Source organism: Psittacula echo, assembly GCF_963264785.1.
Source record: "Psittacula echo genome assembly, chromosome: 3".
In the NCBI taxonomy this organism is placed as follows: Eukaryota; Metazoa; Chordata; class Aves; order Psittaciformes; family Psittacidae; genus Psittacula; species Psittacula echo.
This window is the reverse complement of record NC_137736.1, coordinates 41,553,105-41,575,406: the sequence shown is the minus strand read 5'-3', so window position 1 is coordinate 41,575,406 and position 22,302 is coordinate 41,553,105. Positions and strand designations below refer to the sequence as shown.

The 22,302-nt window shown below is 38.5% G+C and overlaps 1 protein-coding gene across 2 annotated transcripts in view; it reads left to right on the top strand.

Annotated features, from left to right (window-relative positions):
• Positions 1-2,080: 2,080 nt before the first annotated feature.
• Positions 2,081-22,302, top strand: part of GK (glycerol kinase) — a gene marked incomplete at both ends in the record, with an annotated part of 31,695 nt that continues 11,473 nt past the window's right edge. The window contains 12 exons of one of the 2 annotated variants that reach the window (XM_080612931.1): positions 2,081-2,158; positions 9,859-9,932; positions 10,598-10,704; positions 11,379-11,456; positions 12,423-12,502; positions 13,474-13,611; positions 15,222-15,331; positions 16,535-16,601; positions 18,723-18,758; positions 19,383-19,450; positions 20,805-20,847; positions 21,494-21,574. In XM_080612931.1, the coding sequence (XP_080469057.1) occupies positions 2,081-2,158; positions 9,859-9,932; positions 10,598-10,704; positions 11,379-11,456; positions 12,423-12,502; positions 13,474-13,611; positions 15,222-15,331; positions 16,535-16,601; positions 18,723-18,758; positions 19,383-19,450; positions 20,805-20,847; positions 21,494-21,574 (960 nt within the window). Of the gene's footprint in view, positions 2,159-9,858; positions 9,933-10,597; positions 10,705-11,378; positions 11,457-12,422; positions 12,503-13,473; positions 13,612-15,221; positions 15,332-16,534; positions 16,614-18,722; positions 18,759-19,382; positions 19,451-20,804; positions 20,848-21,493; positions 21,575-22,302 lie in introns of both variants that reach the window. The other variant, XM_080612930.1, reaches the window with a different exon arrangement.

Sequence of the window (22,302 nt, the reverse complement as noted above, 5' to 3'; positions counted from 1 at the left end):
AAATGTTCTCTTCAAACACTGAGCAGAAATGTAAAAGAAAGGAGAGTACACTGTTTAATGAGCCAGGAAGAATAAGCTATTCTCCCTGACCTTGTAATTTCTAGCTTTGGAAAAAATTCTTTCTCCTTCTGTCAGTCATGCTTGCGTGTCTGCTGCAAGTCAAAGAAATGTCAGAGGTTATCATTGCCACTCCTCCTGTTCCTGGTCTATGGAAAACAGAGGCACTGCTAAAGAATGGCCAAGAAAATGGTACATCTGCACCTCCAAGAAAAATTCTGTAACACAGTGATCTTTATAAACTTTATGTAGGCGAGTAGTATTTAATGCGTTGCATAAATATCAGTCAGGATATGGATTCCTCCCTTTTTGGATCCTGGGAGACCTCAACTCTTGCTGAAAATAGTTATATCTTGAGTTTAAATTAGTTAAAAACACCATAGGGCAGTTTTAAAAGAAACAAAAAGAGTAACACAAACCCCACAGATTTCCTAGCAATTATACTAATGAATTCAGACTTAACTAAAATCCCATTAGATTAATTCCTTGAATTGTTAATCTACATGGAGATGCTGTAGTCTTACACAAGATTTTCAAGCGGTTGTTACTAGTAGCTTTAGAGTGGAAGCTGCCCGCAGCGTATGCTGTGATAACTGGGGGGCGTTAGAGGCAAAGCTGGGAGGCATCGTTATGACTATCACTCACTGTAGATCCTTCTCTGTGGGGTGCAGCACATCTCTGAGCAAACTAATCTCTGAACTACAGCTTAAATTCTAAGAAAAAACACCATTCTTGGTTATAAAGATTTAGAATAACGGAGAATCCTCCACAACGGTTGGTGAGTGGTTGAAGTGCTTCATTACTCTCACTCTGGAAAACATGGATCTTACTACTAAACTATATGTCTCATTTCAGATTTTGTAATTACGTGCTGCAACTGAATTCCTTGCTATCTGTTACAATGGGCAGACAGTACGGTTCAGATCCTAAGAGGCTCCCAGACGCCAGCTGAAGTACTGAGGAACAAAAGAAAGGTATGTCAGAAGCGCTGAGTAAATGTCACACGCAAAACGTTACCAAGTGGCAGCAGTCAGATTCTGCTTATCAGGGAGCAATGCCTACAGAACACTGAGGCTGGACAACAGCTACTCACGGAGAGAGAGCTGCAACAAAGACAAATCTGTTTAATGGCGCCTGTGGGGGCCGATTTGCTGGCAACGTGTGCCACTGGGTAACTTCTCATGTGCTTTAGTCAGCGTTATTAGCTTTTGCAATTCGATCACGGGTCTTGCAACACCAGCAGTTTTTCTTGAAGCACTAGTTACCAGCACATAGTAAGGAAGATCAAGATCCCATTTTTTTAAGTTAGCATTTCAGCTTGACAAAGGGTCAAGCTGTAAAGATTGAAACAACCCCCTTAGGGGCTGGCTAACGTGCCAGTGCCACGGCTACGAGGAAGGACTCCTCGGCGATATTCACTCCGAAAAGAAAACTTCCAGCAGACATCCCGGTATGGCACCTCCCGGGTTCTCACCCTCCGCGGCTGGACCCCGCCTCAGAGAGGCAACGCCGTCGGCCACACCGTGGAAGCCAACCGGGCTCGGGAGGGGTTTCTTTCCTCTCGCGCCTATTGCGAGCAAAACGGGTTTCACCGCAGCAGCACAGGACTGACCGCGGACCGGTGCCCCGGCACCTCGCCCTGCAGGCTTCCTAGGGAGTTACGTCCAGCCCGCCGAAGACGCCCGGCAGGGGCACTGCCCTCCTCGAGGCAGTGCTTCGCGCGCCCAGCCCAGCGCCCCCCTTACGTTAACGGCTCCGCCACATAACCCCTCCCACTCCCCCGCCCTGACATCGTTGGCCCACTTCCTGCGCTCCCGGCCCCGCCCTCGCCCCTCCGCCCCCGCCGCGCCCCGAGCGCTGATTGGCTGAGGGCTGACAATGCGCGCGGCAGCGCCCCCCGGCCCGCCCCCCCTGCCGGTTTCACCCCTTCAGCCACGCGCCGCTAGCCGCGAGCTGGCGGGCGTTGTTAGCACGGCCGTTACCCGTCTGCTGAGGGGACACAACGGGTGGCGGAGCGGGACTCATGGCTGCGTCCAACCGGATGATGCTGGGGCCACTGGTCGGCTCCATCGATCAGGGCACCAGCTCCACTCGCTTCTTGGTGAGCACATCGCGGGGCTTGCGGCGGCCCCCTGGGCGCAGAGGCGTACGGGGTGCAGGCGGCGGCCCGGAGGAGCTGCCCGTTCCGCTCCTGCATCCTCGCGGGGCCCCTCCGGCCTCTTCTGTGCCCTTGGAGAAGGGCAGGGGGAGAGGGCCGCTCGAGGCACGTGCCACGGCTCCTGTCTCCAGCCCTGCACCGGCTCCCTCTGTCCCTTGGCGGGCCGGGGCCACCGCGCCGTGAAAGGAAGTGAGCGCCGGTGGACGCGGGGGGTGGGGAGCTGCTGGCCGGCAGTGTCCCCCGGCGATAGGACCCCCGTCGCCTTCCCGCCGCCCTGGGGTGCGAACACCGCTGCCCGTACCGTGGGGAGCGGAGGGGAGAGGGCCGTGCGACGGTGCCCTCCCGGCCGCAGGGCAAAGCAGAGGGCAGCGTTTCTGGGTGCTGCTGGAGGAGGCTGCAAAATCCTGCTGCTTCGAGCAGGCTGTGTTTTAAATCTGAAAGGTCTGTCGCCCTGAAGTCAAATGGACAAGGTGCACAGGCATTGCAGAAATAAATACGAGTGAGTTGAGTGACTGTGATTAGCTAGCAGTGTTCAGACAGTGCAATGACTCTGCCGCGTTCCCCTCTAAAACCTACTTGGGCCTGTTGGAATGACTGCTGCAGTTCCGCAGGCTACATCCTTAATGTCAATGTGTCCGGAACACTGTAGGTATTCAGGTGACTGAGCTTGCACACGTTATGAGAGGTGATCTTGTTTAAACTCTGGAGGAAGATAGTTTTTTTCAGAATAGGGTGATTAATATAATAATAGTAGCCTATATAAACCCTTTAGTTTAAGGATCTAGTTATTTCTCTATTATGCAATAGAAAGTAACTAATGTTGCTATTATATATGAAACTTATAAACTTCCTGCATGCAAATCTCTATGAATGACCTGTTGCTGAGTCAGTAAATCATAGTGATTTGATTTAGATCCCACTGATAATTCCACTGTAGAAATGGAGTAGAGAATGACTAGATACAAAATGCTGCCAAATGTGATCAGCTGGGAAGAGGAATGTTTTATCTTGCCCTTGTCCTTATTTTGTGTTTTTTTGTTGTTTTGTTTTTGGTTTTTTTGTTTTTTTTTTTTTTTTGGTTTTTTTTTTTTTTTTTTTTTTTTTTTGTTGTTGTTTTTTTTTTTGTTTTTTTTTTTTTTCGGGGGTGTGTGTGTTTGCATGGTTTGTTTGGTTTTGTGTGGGTTTTAGGGTTTTTTTCAATGCTTTCCCCATGTGGTATGTTCTTTCATGAAGATGGAGACTAGAATATCTTCTTGACCTGTGTTACCATTATTACTCAATATCACGACCTTCGTGGGATTGTCAAATGACAAAACACAGATCTGGGAGTGGAGGGAAACTCCAAACTGACAAATGACACCAGCAGGCTATCTTGCATGCCAGCCAGGAGTCCTTTTTGGAAAGAATTTGGAGAAGTTTCCTTTAACACCTGAAGATAAACTCTATCTGCTTTATGTGTATGCAAGGTTAACTTTTTTCTTAGCATGAAAGGTTAACATTAGTAGAACTGAAAGTGACACAGCAAGCTTTAAATTTATACTCAAGCTCTTTTTATCAGTATTTTTACAAGTTCTAACAAGGAATTTCTTGCACTAGATGCATTCATCAGTGGATTGTATACAGTTGGGAGCTTTTTCTGCCTACATTAGGTATTTTGCCTCTGTTCAAGGATTCAGGTGCTTACACAAATGCTGTTTGTTTTTTGGGGTTTGTGTGTGTGTTTGTTTTGTGTTCTGTTTTTCTTTTTTTTTTTTTTTTTTTTTTAAGTGTATTGTGTCTGTCACTTTTCAATTCTTTTTGTATCCATCCCAGTTTCTCAGTTCATTTCAAAATACAATGTTGTCTTCAGTTTGGCAGTGACCAAACTATAATGATAATAAAGTTATGTGAATTTGAGCAAAAAAGATACATCATCACTGAATTAAATCAAAACATAGGGTAAGGGGAAGGAGAGGGCAAACTGTGCATGGATTTGCTACAAGCTGCATCAGGCATTCAGATAATAACGTATCTGGAGAATTGTGTGCTGGGAAGAGATTGCCACACTTAGAAGAGAGACTTGGCTTTGAAATTGTTTTAAACCAAAAGGTAATGTGATTTTCCCAAGTTGTTTTCTTGGCTCTGTTGTTTGCTCTCTATCTTCTACTGTGTTAGTTGTTTTCCATGCCTTTTTCTCTTAATCTCTCTACATTATATTTTTTCTCTAATGCTTCCAGCAATTTTCATCTTCACCAAGTCATCAGTCAAAATGAAATTGCTGGTTACTTTGCACATGTCTATCCAGTACAACTGCTACCTTGTTTTTTAAGATGGAAGACATACAATTTTGACCAGGTTAAAGATGACTGGGTGAGAAACTGACAGGTCCTTTGGGGCTGAAGGGTAGTGTCAACAGTTCAGAGTCTAAATTTACAATTACAGGTGCCAGTTTACAAGTGGTGTTCCACAGCAGTCAGTAGCAAAGAAAATACTGTGACAGCCCATAGTATTTTCATTAACAGCCTGGACGATGGGGTGGAATGCCCTCTCAAGTTTGCAGATCACCATAGACGGGAAGAACAGTTCATTCGAATTCCAGTTGGAGAAGTGGCCTGGCAGAAGCCTAAGTTCAACAAAGTTCATCACTTGGGACAGAAGGCTAAGGACCAGCTCGGTGGAAAAGGACCCGGGCTCCTGCTTTATGAGCAAGTTCAATAGAAGCGAGCGGTGTGTTCTTGTGCTGGTGAAGATTAACCACATTAGGAAAAGTGCAGACTGTGGATCAAAGAAGTAATTATTGCCATCTGTGTGGCACTTGGGAGGCAGAATCTAGAACACTATGTCTGGTTTTGACTCCCCCAGAGGCAGAGAGAGTCTGAAGAACTGGATTTCGTCCAGCAGGGGGTCACTAACATGATCACTGTGCTGCTAGCGCTAAGCATGCAAGGAGAGGTTGAGAGAGATCAGGGGCTGTTTCTTCACGGGGAAGTGTAAGAGAGTGTCTTCAGCTATCAAACCACATCTTGTAGAGAGCACAGAACAAGCCTTTTGTCAGATATGCACAGAAAATACAACAGGCAATGAACACAAGCTGGATCAAGTGAAGTTTCAAATAAATGTAAGGAAGAAATATTTCACTATGAGGGGCTCTGGATCAGGGACCCAGAAAGCCTGTGGAATTTCCATCCTTGCAGACTCTCAACATTTGACTAGCAAAAGCCCTGAACAACCTGGTCTAACTTTAAGCTTACCTGAGCAGTGGGTCACGCTAGACAACTCCTAGAGATTCCTTCCAGAATTAATAATTCTGTGTATGGACACAAGTTTTGAGAGGTTCTCCTGCTTATGTGACTGAAGCTGTATAAGCACAGATGATAAAGAAGCACCAGAACGAAGGTGCGTTTCTGCTACTGCCACTACTTATTTATCCTTGCCTCTCACACACAACATACATACAGTTTTAGCTTATGCTGTAGTTTCACCGTCTGGGAACCCTGATTTTGATTTTTTTTTTTTTTTCTTGCTAAGCTACTTGCTTTTGCAAAATGAACTGTAATTATTTTTGAGATTTGAGATCTCAACTTTTCTGTTGCGTTGAGTCTGCTTAACAAATTCAGTTACCAGGGAGAGCACAGTGCTTAAAGCAGTGCAGTTGCTTAAGGCTCATTTTCTTTAAGATACCAAGCAGGAAAATAAATTGAGTAGGCTAAACAAGTGTACCCAGATGACAAAAGTCTGGTCTAGATGTTTTGCCAAATATTTTCACCAAATACTTGCATCTCTCAGTTTACATTTTATTCAAGAATTGTATAATAAAAATCCATTGTAACTTCTTTTGCCAAAAGCCTTTGGATCATGAGCTAATGGTTAGCCTAACCACTGGCTGATCTCTTGAAAGGTATTTCTTGGGTAACATCTAGCATTTTATCCAGGAGCAAGAAGAATAAAAATATTCAGTGAAGTACACATACAGTCAAGTACATATACAGTACTTCAAGTTCTAGCTTTGTCAGTCAGCCCCAATATTTTTTTCCACCTCATTTCAAAAGAAACATTCAAATAAAGCTGTATCACATTGTCAGCATTCTTTTCAGTAAACAAAACCTGGGTTTAGAGAAGGAAAAACTTAGTACCCATTAAGCTTACCCTTCAGAGGGAAATCTGCTTCACCCCTCTACTGAAATAATGTGACATTTGGGGGGAAAAAGGCAAAGCTTGACTGTATAGCTAACAAGAAGGGTTAAAAATATTGCAAATATTTCAGTTTTTTCCTAGCTCTTAGCTTTTATCACTTCAAGTACATTGCAGGTTTGCTTTTTATTCCCACAGGAGGGAAGAGACACCTGCTTGAAGGGGGGGAGGAGGGAGATCTCTTCATCAGGAGCCTTCCAAGCAAGATAATTTCTGGGAAACTTTTTAAACTTATTCATAATTTCTGCCTGCCTGCTAAGTAAAATGCTAAAGGTAGGATTATTGTTTGTCATCCTTCCCCCAGCTGGGTTTATTTCAATGCAGTTTCAGAACTGGAGCTAGGAGCTTGTTTGCTATAGCTGTTTGAGCTTAACAAGAAGTCATGAAGATACAGCATAGGTCAATAGAAGTAGCTTTTCTCCAGGCAGAGTTACGTGGCAGAGCTTGAGAGTAATGAAAAGTTACTTCTAAAATCTGTTTTCATTATCATCTTTTCAGCTGTGCAGCTTCTTGCTTGACTTCCATAAGCCTCATGTTTCTGTTTGTCTCATACTTATTTTCATCTTTGGAAATTATTACAACTGATTGATCTGAATTCTTTTCCACTAAGATAATAAAGACTCAATGTAATACCATGCAGCTCTCTGCATCCATGCATATGATGCCATGTGTTGTATTACAGACCTTGTAAAGATCAGCCCTTGTGCTTGCTTACCTACAGCACAGCTAAGTATGTCTGTCTTCTCTCTGCGCTTGAGATTTAAGGCTCAAGCTGTAATTCTTTGTATGATAATTTATTGGGAGTGGAAAGACTGTGTTATTTATTCTTTTCCTCAATCCCTCACCAGATAATGCCGTACCTATCTGGTGGTTTTCACTGCCTTTCATGAAGTCATCTCTGTTCAAGATACCTCTACATGTCCAGTAGGCTGGACAATCCTTTTGTGACTACTGCTGATAAAATTAAGGCAAAACCCACTTTGTCTTCCCCTACCTCCAGAAGAGACAGATCAATATCATAAATTGGAACCAGTTCTTAATGCATATGAAAGGAACAAAAGTGGTAACAGAAATATGCTTCAAACCTTTTCCAGCAAGAATGTACTAACCTCTGAATTACTCATACTTACTGTCACCTATCTCTCTCTCTGTCTCTACTGTCAGAGAGAAACAAGGACAGATTTTTTGAGTTTTGGCAATATTTTTTTTTTTTGGGGGGTGGGCAGGGAAAGAGGGGAGGTCCTTTTTGTTCTATTTTATAATCTTCTAGGTTCAAATATGATGACCCATTTATGTTTGTCATCCTTTGTGTATCAGGATTCTATTTATTGCTGTAGAATATGGTATTGTTCCCAGTGGAACTTTTTAATCCCTTGCCCTGAGGTGCAGGGAGTGTCTGCTGGTTTTGTTGACGATGGATTAGGAGAGTGTGTTTACCTAGTTCTCTATGGGCATGAAAAGATCTAGGCATTTGTAGTGTTACTGCTTCTGTTGAAAATTTATTGCTGTTAGAACCGCTTGCTTAGAAGGAGTTAAAAACCTTTGGTGTGCTAGAGCTTCATGCTTTATTATATGTGGGTCCCACACTCCAGGTTCAATGAATGACCTTGTCCAATTGTATTTATTTCCTGCTAACAGTAGGAATCCTCATGCACTGTCTTCTGTTTCAAGAACTAGTGAATGATTAATGGCGAATGATCAGCCAAAATGTATTTTACACTGTTAGTTGGTCAGATACATACCAGTTCAATAAAGGCTTCTATATTTCTATCTTTATTATGAAAAACTTAGTAAATGTTACTGGGCTTTTGGCAGAAAGGCAATTTCAAGTAAAAAAAGTCTTGCTGCATACATGTAAAACTTAATGTCTCCTATTAACTATGTTGGAAAGTGTTTTAAGACCCCTATCCCATTATATGAGTTCCTTCCAAACATGGTTTCCTGACAGAGCTTACCCTTTCATTAGGGTATCTTGATATCAAGCCTCAGCTGGTAGATGAAACGCAGATAAGTAAATATGGTAGGAAGAATACAGTGGTGCTTTTTCTATGTAAACTTTCGAACTGATAACAGAGAAAGATGAACATATATCTTTTCAAAGATATATGAACATATATCTTTTCTGGATAGAGGAGGGGAAAATTTAGTATTTTCCAGAGGTTGTGCTGTTGCTATCCTTTGAGGTTTTCAAGACTTGTGTCAAAAAAGTCCTTGAGCAGTCTGGTCTAATCTCATAGCTGACCCTGCTTTGAGGAGGAGGTTGTACTAGAGATTTCACAAGGTCCTCTTCAGCCTGAATTATTCTATTATTCTAATATATAACTAGAATGTTTCTAAGCTTCAAAATTTCATTTTAAAGATACACTTTAAGGTTTCCAAGAAACTGGAGAATTAGAACTTCATCTGCTTTTTGTCAGGATTGTTCTAATAGTTTCAGAGTAAACTGTACTATCTAAATGAAATCAAGAGTTCATGGATTACAAACTTTAAGAGCAATTCCTAATGTTTGTGGAATGAGAAGAGAGAGTTGACAAGGAAGTCTAGAAAAGATGCAGTTGTATCCTAGAGAGTGGATGGGTATAATGGAATTTTGTACCCTTAGTATGAGAGTGGTTTTTAAATCTGACCCTCCTCTGCTTGCCATAAAAAGATAGGATAATGTCCTACTGGCATGTTCTGCGGTTAGCCTGTGTCTGCTGTTAAATTTTTCTTTCTAGGTCCCTGAACATTCTTCAAGCAAAAGATTATGCATGGTGCTAATGAGAAAAAGCCATTTTCACTAGAACATCTTCAAAGCCCAATCAGTTATGCTTGCTTACCCATTGTACACTTGAGTTGGATGTTTTACTGGGTGACAGCTTGGCCACAGTCAAGAACTTCTGGAAACAGTTCACTGATGGTTAATGAAGAGCATTGTATATTCTAGCTGAGCTTTTACTTCAAGGCAGAGCTTCTAACTTGTGATTCCTTAAGAATAGCCATTATTATAGTCCTCAGGATTCTATACTCTGCTGGGTTTTTTTATGGTAGTATATCCAAATCTAAGTCACTTTTCTTCAGTTCTTTTTTTTTTTTTTAGCGTATTGTGCTGCTGCAGTGACATTCTTTTCTTGTCAGATTGTTCGTTAGCTCTGTATTTATAGTTTTGAAACAAAATGGGTTCTAAGTGCTTTTTCTTTCTGCACCATTTAGTTCCTTTTGTGATTTCTAAACTACACAATTGCTTTCTTTTAAAATCACTATTCCTAAAAGCAGTTATAATGGACAGCATAGCTTACCAAAATATTCTTTGCATACTTTAGTTACAACAATTCCTGTATCGTGAACCGAGGTTACATGGATATGTGGGTTGATGATAGAAAATTACTATTAATTGTAAGGGCACTGTATTTGTTCAAAAGAATAAATGTTAATTTATTGTTGTTTAAACTTCTGTGTTCATAGAAAATTTTGTTGTTGTAATTTATTTTCAGGTTTTTAATGCAAAAACATCAGAGCTCTTGAGTCACCATCAAGTTGAAATAGTGCAGAAATTCCCTAAAGAAGGGTATGAAATTTCTGTGGTTTTTCATTTGTGTACATTTTTGTAGAACTTACATATTTTTATCTATGAATGATCAAAACTGAAGTTGATTAATAATAACTAAGAACACAGTATCTGCTACAAAAGACTGATAGAAAAAATGGTATAAAAAAACCTCATGTGGGGTGTCTGGTAGGTGCTCAGAGTTACGTAAACTAAAAATAATTAGCGTTTTACTGCTAACACTCACTAACATTTGAAATTTAATCTTTAAAGTTTACAACTAAAGCTTACACAAGACTTAAAGTGTCATTTAAAGTGGTAAAGCTGGTCATTTTCACACTTTAGTCATAGTTTCCATCTTAATATATATATTGCTTAGTACATGAAGTGGTTTTATTTGATGGATTGTTCTTAGCTGACCTACCATTTGCTGCCAAAGCCTTCTGTATAGAATAAAGCAAAAGAAAAAATCTTTGTTTTCTGCAGGTTTTTTTGTGAAAATACAGTTTACTGTTTAAAAAGGGTTTGAAATTCATTGCACTTTTTCTAGATATGTAAAACATACTTTGTAGTTACGATTTTGTCAAATACTCAGCTGGTTTTTTTTCAGACTAAAAATTTCTTTTTTTTTCCTTCAATGTAATTTTTTTGCATTTTTATTAACTGGTGTTTACTCTTTATTAAAGATGGGTGGAACAAGATCCAAAGGAAATATTAAGTTCTGTCCATGAATGTGTGGAAAAGACATGTGAGAAACTGCAACAACTGAACATAGACATCACTAATATAAAAGGTATTCATAAAGTCATAGAATCATTTAGGTTGGAAAAGACCTTTAAGATCATCAAGTCCTACCATTACCCCAGGACTGCCAAGTCCACCACTAAACCATGTCGCTAAGGGCCTCATCATATGGTTAACCGAGGGCTTTAGCATACTTACGGTTGAGCAACTAAGACTCTCTAGTTTTTAAGTCAATAAATAAGAAGGGTGGCAGAATGTGCTGGCTTTAAAGAAAATGTTAAATTGGAATTGAGAGCAGTTTGTTTGGGAGGAGTAATGAGATAATAAGTAAGTCTGTCGTTTACTTTAGCAATGCAGAATCTACAAAGTAGACTTAACAGAGAGACAAGTAATGAATGAAGAAATTCTGAAATTTAAATTTGGATTCATTGGGAAAAACAGGTTTCCCTGTCAGTGTTGTTGCTGTCTCAGTTTGTGTAAAAAAAAAAAAAAATAAAATATTTAGAGCACATAGGTTAAGTAGGAAAAGTTGAATGATGAGGTTTTCAAAGTAATATTTCTAGATTATAACATGAAAAATTTGAAAGCTTTTTATTTCCCATTTACTTTCCTCTTCTCCTTACCAATACCACCATCCTCTCCACATACCCTTTCCTTACTCACCCCCCAAAAGGGGTAAACAAACCTTCTGAAAAGGATACTTCTTTCTATTTTGTCCTGAAGCCATTGGAGTCAGCAATCAGAGAGAAACAACAGTGGTTTGGGACAAGACAACTGGAGAACCTCTTTATAATGCTATCGGTAACTAGTCTACTTTTGAATTATGTAATACCATAAAATGAGCATGTTGTGAAAAAATGCTTTCCTTACTTCCTGTGCAGATCTCATTGCGGCCAAGCTTACTGACTTCTTTTATTGTTTGATGTCTGTGTCATAAGCTGTGTGTTTGTATATACCAGTGCAACTAAAAAAACCCCAGACTATTCTGTTAGAATTATTACTTAATAAATCATTTTATGTGATTTTAAAAGAAACAGTATTCCTCAGGGGTTTTGTACATCCCTGACATGTAATGAAGCTCTGGGTTATGCCAGATCACGTCCTTTTAAATGAAGGAGCTTACTACATTTTCAGGGGACTATTGATTTAACTTCCAATGAAAAACACATTAAGTAGGTTTAATGAAATCTCATTGCTTTCGAGTTTTACTTTTAACTTACCTTAGCTTTTCAGATTGTCAGCAGTAGCATAGTATCATTGAAAAACCAGGACTCTTCTATATTCAAACCTGTGCTGCTTTATCTTAAGCAGCTTTATCTTATGCAGCTTTATCTTAAGCCCAGCTGTACCTTGATAACTCTGATGTTGCACTTAAGTTCAAAGTTTTCATAGGTGTAATAAATAATCAGCCTACTATTTGTTTTAACCTCTTAGTTTAATGACAGTCATCTGCTGTAAACAAGGTAGTATTAATAATTTTCTTGTGCTCCAAAAGAGAAAGGTATGTATCCTATTTTGTGGGAAATCATATTTGATTTCTCAAGTTGTTTGTCCTTCTAAATCAGTGAGTTTATCTAACCATTTTCAATTTTTACAACAGTGCATTTAAAATACAATGGCAATACAGTATTGTTCCAATTACATGAAAAGCTAAGAAAAAAAAGAAATCAGCAATTTACTGGCAAGAACTCTGGTTTTGTAGAATAAGCTTGTACATGTCACTTCTGTATTAAACCAGTTGATAAGTTAATTTATTAATGGTTTCAGTGTGGCTTGACCTGAGAACCCAGGCAACAGTTGACAGTCTTCTTAAAAAAATTCCAGGAAAAAACAAATCCTTTTTTAAGGTAAGACATATTCCAGAACATTTAAATTGTAGCTAAACTCTTACTGCTACAGTATATAAGGTTTTAAGATGAGTGCTTAAAATTCCCCAAAATAAAGTAAATCAGTTGTAGCTTCTAGTCCCTTTTTAGCTTGTCAAATAATAAAAGATGTTCATAATGCTATACACCAATCCAAGACTGGAAAATGTTTATTCTCCTCAAAAGAAGTGGTTAACACTCTTTACATATCTCAGTACAGAAGTTAAATGAGTAATCTTTCATGAGACTTAATCATGTGCTATCCAATGGTTAGTAAACATCACACACAAAAATTAACAGCAAGTAGGAAAAAAAAACATTTGGAAAGTAATTTATTGATGAAAAATTGTTATCCTTTCTCATGACTTTGAAATCAATTGCAACCAATCTGAGAACTGGGAAGATAGTTCATAGAAAGCAAATTCATTCTTTTTTTTATATGTGGATATATATAAAAAAGTGTCATAATTCTTCGATTTATATTTTCCTTGATTGACTGTATAAATTGTATATATTTTCTGTACATGTGTTTTCCAATAAGCAGGAAATGGGTGTCAAAAAGCATAAAAGCGTATTTGATTTTCAACTGAATACATATTCCACCTTTTCTGTGTTGTGCTACTCATTCTTGTTATCATTACTTCTGTCTAGTCATATGGGGATATCCTAGATAAGACAGGACTTCTGCAAACAACTGTTTCCACATAAATGATCTTTGACTTGCATTTAGATCAGCTTTGATATTTGTCCATTAATGCACTGATCATTTGTTTATATTTTCAGACTTGTGTATTGTATGGTTAGTATTCATCTAAATAGCAAGTTTGTGCAGTTTCTCCAAGTTTTGTGTCTTTGGTTTTTCACTTGCAATCACCATTTTTACATACAGCTACAGTATCTATGGAAAAGATACTTGTATGGTGTTTAGGTGATTTTTTAATTTTATTTTAAAGTTTAGGACTGGTCTCCCACTTAGCACTTATTTTAGTGCAGTGAAACTTCGATGGCTTTTGGACAATGTGGAAGAAATTAAGCAAGCAGTTGGTGATGGAAGAGCTATGTTTGGGACTATTGACTCATGGCTTATATGGGTGTGTATTTGTGAGTTTATTATCACTCCTTTTAAAATCAATTTTTATATCATACAAATTCCTGTGCAATGTACTGTGACATATGATGCCCAGTGATCACGCAATGATGTGAATACAAGCCACTACAGAAATGCCGTTAAAGTTCCATAGAATCATAGAATAGTTAGGGTTGGAAAGGACCTTAAGATCATCTAGTTCCAACCCCCCTGCCATGGGCAGGGACACCCCACACTAAACCATGCTACCCAAGGCCTCATCCAACCTGGCCTTGAACACCGCCAGGGGTGGAGCATTCACAACTTCCCTGGGCAACCCATTCCAGTGCCTCACCACCCTAACAGTAAAGAACTGTATCCTCATATGTAATATGAATTTCCCCTGTTTAAGTTTTAACCCATTACCCCTTGTCCTATCAATGCAGTCCCTGATGAAGAGTCCCTCCCCAGCATCCCTGTAGGCCCCCTTCAGATACTGGAAGGCCGCTATGAGGTCTCCACTCAGCCTTCTCTTCTCCAGGCTGAACAGCCCCAACTTCCTCAGCCTGTCTTCATACGGGAGGTGCTCCAGTCCTCTGATCATCCTCGTGGCCCTCCTCTGGACTTGTTCCAACAGTTCCATGTCCTTTTTATGTTGAGGACACCAGAACTGTAGACAATACTCCAAATGGCATCTTGCGAGAGCAGAGCAGAGAGGCAAGATCACCTCCTTTGACCTGCTGGTCATGCTTCTTTTAATGCAGCCCAGGATACAGTTGGCTTTCTGGGCTGTGAGTGCACGCTGCTGGCTCATGTTAAGTTTCTCATCCACCAGCACCCCCAAGTCCTTCCCCACAGGGCTTCTTCGAATGTCTTCTCGGCTCAACCTGTAGCTATGCCTGGGATTACTCCGACCCAGGTGTAGGACCTTGCACTTGGCTTGGTTGAACTTCATTGGCCACGTCTCAAGTATGTCAAGGTCCCTCTGGATGGCATCCCTTCCATCCAGCATACCAATCAAACCACTTAACTTAGTGTCATTGGCAGACTTGCTGAAGGCGCACTCAATCCCACTGTCCGTGTCGCTGACAAAGATGTTGAACAAGACCGGTCCCAACCCCAACCCCTCAGGGACACCACTCATTACTGGTCTCCAACTGTACATTGAGTCATTGACCACAATTCTCTGCGTGCAGCCACCCAGCCCATTCTTTTTCCACCAAGTGGTCCGTTCACCAGATTGATGTCTCTCCAGTTTAGAGACTAGGATGTTGTGTGGTAAATCATACTAGATGAAGTTTTTATTGTTCCTTTATTACTTTTTTTTTTTTTTTTGGTAGATGCTTACATGTAGTTTACCATTCATAGGTTGCTGTTAGGTTTTGCTCCTGCTTTTGGAAAACCCTCCAACTTCAGAAAGGTGCATCAGCCACCTTTGCAATATAAGAATCCAGGAGGTACTATTGTAACCCTGTTACCCCTCTTGTGCCTTTGTTCCACTGTAACAGGTCTGCCTCAGAAATCCCAGTTCCAAGCTGAAAGCATTGTGAATGCAGAAATATTTTTTTAAAAAAATTTCTTTAAGTAAATTTCTATCTTTGCTTGGTGAATACTGTTCATATAATTTTTGTTCAGAGTTTGACAGGTGGAAAGAATGGAGGTGTTCACTGTACAGATGTAACCAATGCCAGCAGAACAATGTTGTTCAACATTCATTCCTTGGAATGGGATCCTGAGCTCTGCCAGTAAGCTCATTTTTTCAGTAATACTGTTATTTAAATCGATTCTGTAAGTGTTGTGTGAAGAGATTAATTTAAGAGTAAGAACCTCTTTATCTAGACTAAGATTGGCAGTTACTCTTGCATTTACTGTTAGTGAAGTACATTAGTAGTTAAGAGTCATTGTTCTCCAGATGTCCAAATTGCAACAGCCTAGATTAATTAAAAGTAGCAGATTTTTTCTGTAGATGGAAGACTGGTTCATGGAAACAATGACATTTAATAGTTTCTTTATACCCTAATTAGATTTGTAAGTCACTTACAATGATAGTGTCCCTATTTTAAATTTAAATTTATTAACAATATTATAAAGATACTGCTGAAAGAGGAATGACTTCCCACATAAAAGAGTTGCATATGTCTTCAAAATATTCAAATAGAATCATAGAATAGTTGGGGTTGGAAAGGACCTTAAGATCATCTAGTTCCAACCCCCCTGCCATGGGCAGGGACACCCCACACTAAACCATGCTACCCAAGGCCTCATCCAACCTGGCCTTGAACACCGCCAAGGATGGAGCATTCACAACTTCCCTGGGCAACCCATTCCAGTGCCTCACCACCCTAACAGTAAAGAACTGTATCCTCATATGTAATATGAATTTCCCCTGTTTAAGTTTTAACCCATTACCCCTTGTCTTATCACTACAGTCCCTGATGAAGAGTCCCTCCCCAGCATCCCTGTAGGCCCCCTTCAGATACTGGAAGGCTTCTATGAGGTCTCCACACAGCCTTCTCTTCTCCAGGCTGAACAGCCCCAACTTCCTCAGCCTGTCTTCATACGGGAGGTGCTCCAGTCCCCTGATCATCCTCGTGGCCCTCCTCTGGACTTGTTCCAACAGTTCCATGTCCTTTTTATGTTGAGGACACCAGAACTGTACACAATACAGTCCCTAATGAAGAGGCATCCCTATAGCCCCCCTTCAGATACTGGAAGGCTGCTATGAGGTCTCCACTGGTTTACTCCGTAATTACTGTATAATTCAGTGTCATGTACTGTAACAAATAGAAAAACACAGTGATGGATTAAATCCTATAAGTCAAAGTTCTTTTACATTTTGTTTTTTTTTTTTTTCTTTAAAGCTTTAACATATTTAAGAAAATAAATGCCAAATGCTTTCTGCTTTAGCACTGACCACATATATATAAATTATTTTGTATTGTGTTCAGGTTCTTTGATATTCCTATGGAAATACTCCCAAAAGTACGAAGCTCCTCTGAGATTTATGGCCTGATGGTATGTTTTCTTGTGTTGTGTGAAGTGAATCTTGTACAAATATGACTATATCAATATAGATTTGTCAGAGTTTGCATAGATTAGGACTAATGGCTTTTTCTAGACCAGTATTGTTTGATTTATGATTAGTGTGTTATCTACTGTATAATATTAAATTGAGTATTTCTTGTTTTCTAAGTATCAAATAGACAAAACAAGATGGGAGAGGTTTTTGATAAGGATAAAAGTTTTATTTTTTTATTACAGTTACTTACTGATTTAAAGAGTACCTTTCAGAATGCTATGTTTAATCAGTACATTGAAAGAGTAAGATTGTTGTTATTAGAGAAAAGTATTTTTACTTCTGAAAAGAAATTATGAAAGACACCATGGAAGTCTTCATGATCTAAGAAGACTGGACAAGCTGTATGGTGTCTTATTTCCACATAACCAAGGGCAAGATTAGCCAGTTTTTGTGAACTGGAAAATCACAAGTGACACCTTAGATTGTTTTCTTTTTGAAAAACAAACTTCTCTTGCTGTATATATTTATATAGCACTTAATCAAAACATATTTTGGAATATGTCTTTTTAATACTTTTTTTTAATCACACTGCTTTCCAGTGCAGCTGTGAATATTAGGAGTAAATCGTTCATTGTTATCAAGTGACTGAGGTTTCAAATTTACTTTAATGCAGCACCACCTGTTGTGATACATTGGCATCTAATTTATTAGTTTCAGAATCAGATAAACTGGATGTTGTGATTTTGCATTCCTGGTAGTTTGCTCTGTTGTTTACTAAGAACATAGAAGAGCATTTTATAATTAAGACAAGTTACGAGAATTTTATTTAAAATATAATTCTAACTTGCCTGGCATGTAAGTATGTTTACTAATCTGTTAATGGAGATGCCACTAGAAGTCATTGTTGATTGTTAATAATGTGAAGATAGGATGAGAGTTAGTTGTATTAAGCTGAATGAGAGAGGTAAATGGAAACAGCATGGAAACCTGGCAACTGAAACACTATTGCTGGTCACTTTAAATGTGAACTTTTGTTTCTCTTCCCCTTTCCTTCCATTTTTTTTTTTTTTCTTTTTCTTCCTTTTGCTGACTGTAGAAAATCTGTCCTAGCCTGGTGAGTAGAGGCTTCCATTAGGCTGACTACCTACATCTTACCCATTCTGTTCAGATGCTGTGCATGTCCACTGGTTTAAGGATTAGTAAAAACACACTTCCTAGACCAATAAATTTGGCAGGTATTTCCAAATTTGAGATACAACAATTAGAGTTCATGCCAAAGTTGTTTCTAAAATGTAATCTTGATGTATGCATTTGCCTTAATTTGCAGGCTGTTGAATATATCTTTTGATGTCGAAGTAAAAAATACAGCTACTGGCTATCAAATGTCTTATTTTATAAATGAGAAAACCAGGCCATTCTGTCTACAAACATTCATTCTGTTATAGTGAAATATCAGATTCAGGCAGGGGGTTTTAATGCATTTATAAACTCAATTACCTAAATCCAGTTAATTAAAAATGAGAATTAAAGAAAAAGATTCAGATTGGAAATGCACTCGCATGGCTTCACTGAAAATGGATTTTCACAATTGCACAAAGAAACAGGTTAAAGGAAAAAGTAAAAAATGTCAGGATATAATTTTCTTAAGATATCTGTTGCAAAAATATAACTAAAAAACTACGTGGTAATGTTTGAAAAATTCTATATGAAACTTAAAATGCTGTGTTAAATGAGGCATCTGGTTTTGCTTAGTGTGTCATCACAACCACTTTTTTCTGTCCACTTTGCTATTTTGCACTTTTGCATTTTAAACTTGACACTGATTGCACGGATGACACTGAACCTAATTTTCTGTCCACTTTGATTTCAACAAAATTTATGTTAAGAACTGTTGAGGTGGCATTAGATAGACCTGTACATTTCCTGCTGGTTTTCAGTGTTATAGTCATGAGCCACATTAAGCTGAAGTCCGTTGCATACCCGAACTGAACCATGTTGCCTACATGACCCTTCTTTGTTTTCCTTTGAGCATTAAAAGTTTAGCTTCTTTTTCATTGTCCTCAACTGTAACCATGGAAAGCTAATTTGGAGCTTTTCTTTCTCTTTTTGTGAATCAGAAATCTGGAGCTTTGACAGGTGTACCAATTTCTGGGGTAAGTCCTCCTTCAATTCAGATTCTGGGATAAGAACCTGTTTCTGCACAAACATATTGTCACTGGGAAAAGCTTTAACATGGGGGAATCCTGCTACAAATTAAGTTGATATTTTTTTACTTCATGTTAATCATGAACTAAACTTTTGAAGTTGAATTATTAATTGACTGTATTCTTCATTATTCAGTTATGGTCTGGCTGTGGAAATACAGCTGATGGCTTTAATTCATATGTATAGTGCTGTTCCAAACTTACGATCTCGAAGTGAGTAACATTAAAAAATGGAAGCAAGCCCGGCATTATATATAGAAAGAGTTCAGTATATACATAATCCAGAAATGCTGAGCAGATTCTCAGCCTTTTTCAATACAATATGCACAAAGATAGTAGATTTTTATTTTTATTTCTTTAAATTGTTCACCATAAGTAGCATGACACATTTCATTTGCAGTTCTTATAAAGGGAAGAGTAGTAAAAAGCATGGATTGTCTTTGTAGATTTCTCCTTACTTCCAATTACGTGTGTGCTCCTAGAAGATTAAAGTTCATCTTTTCATGTTCTTTTTCATGCATATGATCAATGTTGCAGACATTTGCTAAAAACCCCACAAACCTCTCTTTTCAGTGCTTGGGTGACCAGTCTGCTGCTCTTGTTGGGCAAATGTGCTTTCAAGATGGGCAGGCAAAAAATACGTAAGTTGTTATGAAAGTAGAAGATAAACACACTGTTTAGTTTTGAGTTTAACATTATGTTCTCTTTCAAGCTAACTGCCAAATGCTTTTTTGTTTACCCCGTAACTACAGCTCTACCTTTTGACTCTATTGACCTACAAAGTAGAGTGTCCTGACTTTTATATAAAATAGTGGCCATGTGAGTTAGATTGCGTAGACTTGAATGACACAAACCCCTCATCCTTGCTATACGGGAAAGGTTCATTTCAGTTGCATTCGTTAGTTTTGCTTTTGTGTCTAGCTCAGTGTGAAGCCTGTTAGTGTCCCTCAGTTAAAATAGATGGTCTGGTAAATCAGGCAACTGGTGTAATCAAACATTCGTTTGAGGAGAAGCTCTCTGATTAAATGACTTACTGCTCCATTTACAGCCATTTGCTTAACTGAGCATGTAGGTACATACACAGTATGGCACTTTCACAGATTTAATTGCATTTAATCTAGACTTATTGCTAATAAACCTTCACTTTATCTTTTATATTTATGCACCAATGTAATGGTTAGTGGCCTTGTATTTTAGTAAAACAAACATGGTTCTAAATAATGCTGTCACAAAGTATTTTTATAAGAAACAGTTTTATAATGCAAGAGACCTCTTGAGAAAAAAAAAAAAAAAACAAAACAAACCAACAGCAACAAAACAAAACCCCACCCATACAGCTAAACAAAATGGTAAAAGCAAGACTGGCAGGGGAGGGTTAACCTGTTTATGTTATTGCTTTACTATTTTTCTCTCCAAATACAACTGAAGACTATCTCAATACTATTTTAAGCTATTAATTTTCAGGGTGTTAAGAAGGTAGGGTACTAGCAATTTTTTAGAATAAGTTACAGTGGATTATGAGTAATTAAATTTTATTAATTTGTGTCCTTACATGTATGTGCATACACACATATAAGTGATGTGGTCTTTGAATGATGGAAACAAAATTTCTTTAATTTTTCCCTTTAAAAGTTTGAATTTAATATTGTGAAATATTTATTTTATGAAGTAGCTTTCATACTCATCTTGAACTGAAGTCGGTAAACACTGCCACCAAAGAGGAATTCACATTTACATTTTCAGCTGTACTAATCCTTGATCAAGTATTATTCAAGAAATAGTCACAGAGGGGCTTGGGACTGGATTTTTCAGCTGCAGACTGCATTTAAATCAACTCTTTGAGGATGATTTTATCATCAGTTAATGGTAACATAACCGTCAAGAGGCAAAAAGTGGTGTCTTGACTCTACAAAGGGGAGTCGCAGATTCATGAATTGCAGTAACAGGTTATCCTTTAAACAGCCTGGTTTTAACTCGTCTTTGCTTTCATGCTAGGTATGGAACAGGATGTTTCTTGTTGTGCAATACAGGTCAGAAGGTCAGTTTCATTTTTTAGTTCACTTTTTATTTTACAATCTTTAAGCTCTGGAGTACAACTGTGTGTTAGCCTTTCTTATTAAAAACAATTATATTGCTAGAGATAAGGAAAAGCGTATGCTGAAATCTGGAAGAATAGAAAGGAATAATTTATTCAAGGTGTTTCAGTAAGACTCCGTTTCCTAGCTCTTTAAGTTTCAAAAAAAACCCACTTCTCATAGCAAGTTCCTTGCTCTTTCCTTGGATATGTTTCTTAATATCACCCAGAAGTGCTGAGTGTTTTGTTACTTAACCACATGCTTTTCTCCTTGTGTTGTCTTTTTTATTTCTTCCATTCATTTTGTCCCATCGTTTCTTTGCAGTTGTTCTTCTTATTCACATCTCCTTCTAAAGACCCCAATTCTTTATTATGAGGAGGCTAGAAAGATCTAAGGCAGCTTATAGAAATGAGAGTTAACACCAATAATCTGAGGGATCTATCTTAGGTGTTCGTTTAGAGTGGCTGATAATTTACATCGTTTAAACCTTCCCTATTTTTTTTTTTCTTTGAAGGTTTTAACTCTTGTTTATTATAATTTGGATATTTTTATTTAACTATTTTCTGCCTCTGTTCATGCTTTTCCTTTTCTTTCCCCCTTCCCCATTAGTCTGTGTTTTCTGAGCATGGTCTTCTAACCACAATAGCTTACAAACTGGGCAGAGACAAACCTGTTTGTTATGCACTAGAGGTAAGTCCAGTAATTATTCCTTTTTGTAATGATACATGTTCTTGTTTACTTCTCTAGTGTCTTACATTATATTCAGTTGCATGGAAATAAAAATAATTTTGTTTTAGCTTGTGTGCCTCAAGGCTTGTGTGTGGTTTTGGTTAGCCTTATCTCCAATCTGTATCATGTAATCTAATAAAAATATTTCTCCATTGCATCACTTATATTTTCAGGGCATGATGGCTAAAACTTTTTTTATGTTACACAGTCTTTTAAATATGTAATAAATGTAAATAAATGAAACAGAAAAATTTTTATACTAGAAGTGGGCTTAAAAAAGAGAGGAAAAAGTACTAGTGTTCATCTCATAATAAAAGTCATAACTAAATATCTTTGGTTTTTATCTCATTCTAATGGATTTTACTTCTAACTTTTGAAAATCTAAATCAAAGTCCTGGGGCAAGAAGCCTCTAAAAATTGAGCTTTTTTTTACCTACTGAGACATAAGTACCTACTTCCAGAATTTAGTTCTTCAGTTCTCCACACAACCCTGAGGGCATCCAAATCCTGTAGAAAATTGGATTTTTACTTTAATTTCAGGGTTCATTGCTCTAAAGCCCTGCTTCTGAAGCACAGATCAGCTGAGCACCTATTTGCCACCAAACCTTCATTGGGAATAACAGAACTCTTCCATCTATGTTGCTTAGTGGGCTTGATCTAATAGTTATTATCAAAACATGCATACTGTA